We start from the raw sequence: 8111 nt of genomic DNA, 5'->3' as shown, positions 1-8111 counted from the left end.
AAAAAAATTACACGCGTCCAGCAATCCAACTTCTTCTGTTCAATGTTGGGATACAATAATCATCTAAAAACTTGATTTGTGTTTGTTATGTTATAAATATCTCGATATAATTAAAGAGAAACATTTAAATATAATTTTTTTCAATAAGAAACGCAAAAAAAAACCATTTATTCTCACATCGTTGTTCCAAATATATTGTACATTAGAAAATCAAAACAAAACGAAAAAGTAGTAAAAGAATGCAAATAGTTAAGGCCATGCACAAGACAATAAATGGGTAGGAACAACACGAGACAATGGCCATCACTATCGACCAGTATCACTCACTCACTCACTTACCCACTCTTTTTGCAAGTGCACACTCATGATTCCATGTCCATGAATTTAGCAAATGGGGTATTCAGGCTTTATATTTGAAGATGAGCGAGGACGAGGGGAATGTGGACACGAAGCGGGTCCCGGGGGCGGGGTCGGGGGTCCTCAGGATCGTATGGGTCGGGGGTAGAGAGGGCTGGAGGCAGGTGCGGCGGTAGCGAGGCCCAGAGGGCGGGGGCGGGGCGGAACGGGGCAGGGGGAGCCATGGCCCCGAAGACGGGGGGGGGGGGGGGGGGGTATATGATTCCTCACATGCGCAATGCCCGTGCCCCTCTGTTCTCACATTCTCCTTTCTGCTGCGCTTGATTCTTCACGTTTCCGTCGGAGATCTATTCTGTCCTGTGTTGCAAGGCTACGGTTCTCCGCGCTCTCTCCCTTCTCCTGCCTATGATCGAGACACAATTCACGTGAAAACTGTAGCCAACGGGGGTTCTGTTTCCAGTTGGTGGGTCTGCACGCTCTTGTGCGGGGGGACTGGCTTGGTCATATCTAGTCTCGCCGGGTTTTAGTGTTATCGAATTCCTGGCTGGGATATCGTGGAGACGGGGCGTCGAGGGTTCGAGGGTTGTGTGTTTGTGATTCTTGCTCCCTTTGGGCGGCCGTGGCGCGTTCGAGGATTCGTCTTTTGTTCTGTTCTTGTGAAGATTAGCTTGCCTCTATGAGTGTGAGAGTTTCAAGGATACTAGCGTCCGCGGAGGTATTTGGGATTGGGTGGCGGGTTTTGAAGATAGAGATGTGAGATAGGAGCTACAAAGAAGCTGTGAAAAGCAACAATGCCAATGAATGGAGATACCAAGGATGGCGAGTTCAACCTCAAGTGTGGTCGGACCAGTCTATCCACAAGAGGCCGAAGAGCTCTTGCACCTTTCTCTCCTTACATCAAAGCCGTCAACGAGGCGAAAAAGAATCCGTGGAGCCTCAGTAACCCCGAAGGCTATTTTGTGGTATCATTCTGTTGTTTTTCCACAGTTTTTGATGGTTGGACACTGTGTTTTGAAGCAATTACCTAGTAGCCTTGGTTACGATGTGGCACAAGTATTTTCAACCAGATGACTTTCAAACAGCTTCTTCTGTTGTTTTCGACTCACAAATGTAACCCTCATCTTTTTAAATCTGCTTTGTACGCACGTGAATTTAGTAGAAATGGTGACTCCACATAATACTGTGCGCGTTGAATCAGGCTTTCCCGAAGCTTCAACGTAATAGAGGATCACTTCTTTAGGCGTGTTGCAATGCGATTCCGGAATGCATCCTAGTGACGCTCTACCGTTCAGAACTATGCAGATCTCCTCTCATAACACAATTTTACACTTGCGAGAAGTTTACAACAAGTTCCGGTTAGAATTCTTAAGCGCTAGGTGTGATGTGAGGTGGATCAATGCGCTTGATACAACTGTACCGTGGTGTGTTGGGATGGACAGATGGCCACCGCCGAAAGTATCTTATCTTTTGATCTTGTCCACGATAAGATACGGTAAATTCAACGTTCTTCATTCATTTGTGATGATAGCAGAGTATTATTTAGAGAGTGATAATCTGTGTATACGTTGGTCTCGCCGTTTTGACTTCGAGATTAGTATGAGCATCAACATGATGTTGATGCTGAAAGATCACGGGTGCAGGAGCTGTAGGGAAGTTCCAGCCACTGTTGGATTATATGGAAATTTCCGAGGAGGCGAGAGGCTTCGGAATGCTATTTCTCGAATGATGGAGAGGACATTCATGGGGGTTGAGGTATTTGCAGCTCACCTGCAGGGAGTATGTCTCCAGTCTTTTGGTGCATTCAGTCTCATAACTTTTCACACTGATACTTCACACTCGCTTTTAACATTCAAAGTACTGCCACCATGGTCCCTTTAGGGAAAACCAACTCCTCAAGTGTTCAATTTTTGATTTGGAGACATTTCTGGCAGGAGCGGAATTCTCTTGTAATAATCCCCGGCAAGAGAAACTTTTGCTGACCCCTAGTTCTGTAGGCAGATCGACGAAGTGAATGCGTGGCATCAGTTTTTAACAATCTTTTTAATGGTGATCGAACTTATGGTGCTTCCTTTCCGCAGGTTGATCCGAGCCATATATGCATATCTAGTGGTGTCACAGCGTAAGTAACCTGTGTTCACTCTATAATTTGAAGGTCTGATCAGTTGCGTCCCCCATATTTCGCCGTAGTAAGATTTCATTAGAACGCAGTAGATTTTATGCTTTTTCCAGTTGATGGTTATTGGTGTAATTGAGATCTTAGGTTATACTGTCAGTGCCCTTAATCATATAAGCAGCTGCTTCTCAATTAGGACGCGTCATATGATTAGACTTTGTGCCTCACAATTGTCAATTTTATGCAAGGTCAGCGTGCTCGATCTATTCTTCTTCGCAACCTGTAATCCTGGCGATGGATGCTTGATACCAGCTCCATACTTTCCTGCGTTTGATAATGACATGTCCATCCGTGTAAGTTTTTGCTACTGTTCATACTGCTTAGTATTGGCCTTTCCATAGAATTCAGCCGCTGTGGTACTTTGTTATTACTCTTCTGTTTTCATGACTTTTCCTGGCCTTTATTTAATATCTCTGCTCTTGCTGCTGTGCTATGTAATAAGGTAACTTGACTTTGCATCATTGTTTCAGAATGAGGTCATTCCAATCCCAGTTCAGCCGACTGATACTCGCACATACATCCCAACAGTGCATGAGATGGAAGAGGCTGTACTGGCTGCGGAGTCGAAAGGCATACGTGCTCGGATGCTTCTAGTGACTAATCCTGGGAACCCATTGGGCACTCTTTATCCAGAGGCAACTCTTAAGGTAATAAATGAAATCGGCCATTTCTTGAACTTGGTGTTGATGGACGAGGCTAGTAATAATTATAAAAAGAGAGGGGGGGGGGGGACCAGCGTGTACTCTATGCTTATTGCAGGCGTGTTTGTATGAGCAGGAGCTTCTTCTTTGGGCTGTCAAACGAGGTCTACATGTGCTCTCAGATGAGATTTACGCAAATTCTAAATTTGGGTTAGTACTTTACTTTTAGCGTTTACACCCACCTTTTGTGTGGTTAGGTTATTTTAGTTATGACGAGCTAATGTTGTTTTATCTAGCAATTGAAGAAGCTGAAAATACTTTGATCTGACAGACTAGCTTGTTGTTCAGATTTCTCAATCCAAAAACGTTGTTGGTCTAGGCCCTCGGTGGACGAGTTTGTGAGCATGGAAAAGGTGACCAAGAATGCTGTAATGGAGGGTCTTCTGTCTGCGGAAACTGCGGCTGAGCTTGTCCATACTGCCTACGGCATGAGCAAAGACTTCGGAATGAATGGATTTCGTGTGGGTTGTCTTCATACAAAGAACAAGGATCTGCTTGAGGTGACATGTTACTTCTTAAGCTTCTTTTCTTGAATGCTAAATACTTGTGTATTGTGGTCCGGCGTATCGTGTGCCGGATCAGAGTTGTTTGACTGTTGCAGTGGTGACGTGACTGATGTTGAGATCTTCTTGTTTGGTTCCTTTTTGTTGCGTTTCATTTTGTTTTCTTCTGACTGAAGACATACCACAATAACATCCATTATGTTCTAATTAAAGGTGAATGTGTGATGCTCAGTTTTGGCAAAACATGGGCATGTTTGCAGCAGTTTCAAACGACACTCAGCATGCGCTAGCCATCATGCTGGAAGATGAAAATTTTGTAGATAAATACGTCAAGGAGAACAACAGGTTGGTTTCTAGTGTGCAACACATAGGGTCAAAAGAATCATTTCTACTTGGCATGTGGTATATCGATACTGAATCTTTGAGAGTTGATTGGATTTCAGCTTCATTTAGTTAAGCTCCCAGTCGTTATATTTCTCAGAAGCTTTACAAAGTTCCATGAAGTTTGCTTCTTAGCTTGAATCCAACGTTCACTGAGTCACTCGGATGGTGGATGCAATCTCAGGCGGTTGAAGAAGTCGTATGAGCTCTTAACTAAGTCTTTCGAGGCAGCAAATCTTCGATACATGCCTGCATGTGCAGCGATGTTTTGCTGGCTTGATTTAAAAAGCCTTTTGACTGAGGTATGTGGAACCTAACTAATACCCAACGTTAATTCTTGGCTAACATCAACTTTATTGATGTCATGGCAGTAAAAATTCAAAGCTAGTGGTCAAACGCATACTATGCCGTACCTGAGCTTGTTAAGCTGGCAAATTGGGCAGCCTGACGAGATTATGTTTTAACCCGTTTGCAGCCCACATTTACAGCAGAAGATAATCTCTGGAAGGAGATTCTTGATGAATGTCGGATAGTTCTCACACCAGGTGGTGTCCCGTTTCTTTGACTGTTGCGGTGGATTTTTCGTTCTGAAATAATTAAGTTCTTAGAAACTGAAGCTGAAAAATGGTTTGCGATTTTATTTTTTCGGCATGTTTCTTTGTATTTGATTGCGGTATGTGAGCACGCAAACTAAAATGTTTTACTTTTCAGGTCAAGCATGCCATTACGCAGAACCAGGATTCTTTCGAGTTTGCTACGCGTCCATGGCACCTGCTAGTCTTGAAATTGCATGTGCGCGACTGACCGGATTTGCAGAGAAGAAGCGACGAAAAAGGAAATCTCGAGATGGTCAACTTGATATCGACACCCTGCGCACTAACCATTGACTCAAAAAGCAAGAGAATCGGTAAATAACCTATGGGAATAGTGATAGAACCTGATTGAAAACAGTAATGTCACATTACACAAGTGTGCTATTGCTACATGATTTGCTAATGTACATTTTAGCAACGCAAGAAATGTTATAGAGAACTGCTCTCAAATTACTGATGAGCGTTTTCAACACTGACGTGCCCATTTTCATGTCTCATTTCATCTCAAAAACGTTTGCACTATTCCGCTTATTTGTCTTTGAAACCGATTAACACTCGCGAACACTTGATGATAGCACATTGACAATTCCCTCAAATGATCTAAAAATATGGTCTAAAGAACAGATGTAATAGCGGTAAAATCTTGATTCCATGGTTTGGTTTAGAGCAAATGTGAATAAGACTTTCGCAGCCAAAGTGTGTCTGATTCAGTACAAATAGAGTCTGTTAAAGTTTTCCTAAGGCCTGATTCAATAAAAACTTCTATTGCCTTCACCCTCTAAGCTTGCAAATCCCACCAATCGTTCAGCTTGTGTCGAGCCTCTAAACATGCTTATATTTGTCCCTGCACAATAAATCTTAAATTAAAATGAGCATTCAAGAAACGTCTGCAGTTTTCTGTCATCAGACATAGTAGCTGGAAATTCTCAACGAAGCCCTGAAAAAGTCCAAATATTATACAAGCTTCTGACGGCTGACAACGCCACAACGGAACATTTACATAAGGCAACTCATGAAAAGCAGAAGTAATGCTGCGGGGAGAAACTCACAGCATCACACTACACGGCTCCAACAATAATGTTGTTGATGGGGATGAAGATGAGCTTTACAAAGAAGCCGATGAATCCCATTACTATAAACCCTAGCCCGGTCCTTATGGCAACCTTCGAGAATTCTGTATCAAAGAGAAATGACATATTCATCAAGCCATTGAACGAGGCAAACATTTGAATGACGCTTACAGAAGCCAATCATGGCTTCTGCAAGGTAAGAGAAACAGTAAATCAACTAAGATTATGGAGCTCATGCACTCCTAAGAGAGCGCGCTCGAAGAAGATCAGTTGATTCAGCGCATCGATACAGCCGCACAAAGCGTGTCAAATAAGAATAGAAATATTAAGTTGTTACAGCTCGCCGCAGGGCTGCTCGAAACGGCAGAAAAAAGGTGATAGAGACGTGGTTGTGATTTAAATACAATGGATTTTACATCATTTAATACTCTCTCTCAGTCTCCAATTCCGCTATTCCCATCCACTCACTTCCGGCCAAAAACCGACAACTCATCCTAGGCAAGATCGAGAAGGGAAAAAATGAAGCATTTCGACTCGGAAAAAGGACCAACTCATACAGAGTAGAGAATGTCACAAATCATCGCAGCTGCACTGTCCTTTTTTTTGGATCTGACTCAAAGGACTCTAACCAACATCGCTAAACCAAATAAAAATAAAAAATAAAAACCAATAGCCACACGCACCCAGGATCTCAACGTGCTGGCCCTTCAAAGGATCTTAAAAACCCAAAATGATGCAAAAAAAAACACCACAGCGACCACATTCGCACAAAAGCTTGATGAGAACCAAACACACGGAAACGAACCTTTCCGATCTGGCTTGTGGCATCTCTTCACCAACCGCACACTGTCCTTGGCGAAGTCCTTCACAGGCCTCACAACAGTATCTACCGCCTCCATCGCGAGGGCTTACGAGAACCAAATATAGAGAGAAAGCACTGAAATTGCAACGATCTCTGCAAAAAAATAACTCACACTAAGACTGCTACGACGACGAGTGTGAGGGGATTCGATTCTCCAGATATTCAGAACAGATCTTCAAAGTCCGATGCAACACAACACAATACAACATCGCCGCAAAGCCCCGAGTCAGTCAGTCTCCATGAACCAACCAGGTCCGAAGGAAGGTAGGAAGGAGGCTCGGTTCCAAACCTGAGGTTTGAGGTTTGAGGACGTGGTTCGGCCACCAGGTGATTGGCACGGTGACGAAGTGGGTTTGGTGCGGGGGGAGGCTCGGGGATCGTCTCGTCATAGGGAGCACACCATTGGTGGGTTTGGGTTTAGGCCCCCTTTCTCGCCACCACACGGTTGTTGCGTTGACTGACTGGCTGACTTGGGATTGTGCCCTTGGCCCTTTCATAATCCATGGATTGGATGAATGCCCTTAGTTTGAGGGGTTTTTTTTGTTTTGAATGAGTTGGTAATCATAGGATTAGAATTATTATTTACAAAAAAAAATAAAAACAAACAAATAAACAAACAAACAATCAAACAACAAGTTATAGATTTTGTAGCAAAACCATTTGAATATGCTCAAAAAATATTTGGTCAAAATATAACATTGTTCCAAACTTAGTTCTTTAGTAAAATAAATCAAGACAACAAACATAAAAATTGAAAAACACGATTTGTTAAAAAATATGGTAGTGATAATAATGCTAATATTACCAAAGATTGAGTGCTTATAAATATAGATATTATAAAAGAATTATTTCATTACAATTATATATGCAAATTGTGGTTGCAAAAAAATCTAATTAATTCACAAGCAAGAGATCATAATAAAATGTTCAATTTATGGTCAAAGAATCTTAATAAAATATATTATAGTAAACAAAATCTTACAAGATAATGAATAAAACATTGCATTGATAATTTATTTAGTTTCTTTTGTATTTGAAAGCTTAGCACCAAACATAAATTTTGCAATCATAGTTAATACTTTGTTACAATAGTCTTATGTTGTAAAACTTTCATTCCAAAAATCCACAACCAATAACCAAAGCTTGTTCTACAAACAAGTGAGACATGCAATATTATTGCCCTCTTAATATGCATTCAAACAAATAAAATTTGTACAAAAAAAAAAACACAACTTTTCCCACCCATATTCACAAAGATTGGTATTGTTGCAAACAAAATCACTACATATTGCGCAAATTGTATGAATGCTGCTTGTGTTACAACAGGTTGCTGTACATATGCAGAATGCATGTTGCAACCAAGTAACCATCAATTGTGGCTTCTTTTGGAAAGTTTGACATCTATCTTATATTCTACAAAAATGAATTTGGTCGATGTGCAAACAGGATTCGGGCAATAGGTATACTCAAT

The 8111-nt window shown here is 41.7% G+C and overlaps 2 protein-coding genes across 3 annotated transcripts; one reads left to right on the top strand and one right to left on the bottom strand.

Annotated features, from left to right (window-relative positions):
- The first annotated feature begins 654 nt into the window (after positions 1-654).
- LOC112280073 (1-aminocyclopropane-1-carboxylate synthase) lies at positions 655-5192 on the top strand. 2 transcript variants are annotated; one of them, XM_024515073.3, is made up of 12 exons: positions 655-1319; positions 1797-1849; positions 1998-2109; positions 2436-2476; positions 2724-2823; positions 3001-3177; positions 3308-3381; positions 3551-3731; positions 3967-4079; positions 4300-4417; positions 4591-4660; positions 4827-5192. In XM_024515073.3, the coding sequence occupies exons 1-12, from the start codon at positions 1149-1151 to the stop codon at positions 5000-5002; spliced, it is 1386 nt and encodes a 461-aa protein (XP_024370841.1). In that variant the 5' UTR covers positions 655-1148; the 3' UTR covers positions 5003-5192. The 2 variants fall into 2 exon arrangements, with proteins under 2 accessions (XP_024370841.1, XP_090105248.1); XM_090249122.1 differs by having other exon boundaries at positions 1556-1849.
- A 143-nt stretch (positions 5193-5335) lies between these two features.
- On the bottom strand, positions 5336-6842 carry LOC112280074 (protein transport protein Sec61 subunit gamma-1). The gene is made up of 3 exons (XM_024515076.3): positions 6584-6842; positions 5758-5882; positions 5336-5552 (listed from the first exon to the last, which is right to left on the bottom strand). The coding sequence occupies exons 1-2, from the start codon at positions 6675-6677 to the stop codon at positions 5767-5769; spliced, it is 210 nt and encodes a 69-aa protein (XP_024370844.1). The 5' UTR covers positions 6678-6842; the 3' UTR covers positions 5336-5552; positions 5758-5766.
- Positions 6843-8111: the final 1269 nt, after the last annotated feature.

This window comes from Physcomitrium patens, chromosome 3, assembly GCF_059467195.1.
Source record: "Physcomitrium patens ecotype Gransden chromosome 3, ASM5946719v1, whole genome shotgun sequence".
NCBI classification, from domain to species: domain Eukaryota; kingdom Viridiplantae; phylum Streptophyta; class Bryopsida; order Funariales; family Funariaceae; genus Physcomitrium; species Physcomitrium patens.
This window is presented reverse-complemented; position numbering and strand designations above follow the sequence as displayed.

Bases quoted from the DNA above. Each gene is read 5' to 3' on its own strand.
- LOC112280074 (XM_024515076.3), bottom strand. From the start codon at position 6,677: ATGGAGGCGGTAGATACTGTTGTGAGGCCTGTGAAGGACTTCGCCAAG. The intron at 5,883-6,583 runs GTTCGTTTCCGT...TCTTTGATACAG, and splicing joins CCACAAGCCAGATCGGAAAG to AATTCTCGAAGGTTGCCATA.
- LOC112280073 (XM_024515073.3), top strand. From the start codon at position 1,149: ATGCCAATGAATGGAGATACCAAGGATGGCGAGTTCAACCTCAAGTGT. The intron at 2,477-2,723 runs GTAAGTAACCTG...ATGCAAGGTCAG, and splicing joins ATATCTAGTGGTGTCACAGC to CGTGCTCGATCTATTCTTCT. The intron at 3,178-3,307 runs GTAATAAATGAA...TTGTATGAGCAG, and splicing joins ATCCAGAGGCAACTCTTAAG to GAGCTTCTTCTTTGGGCTGT.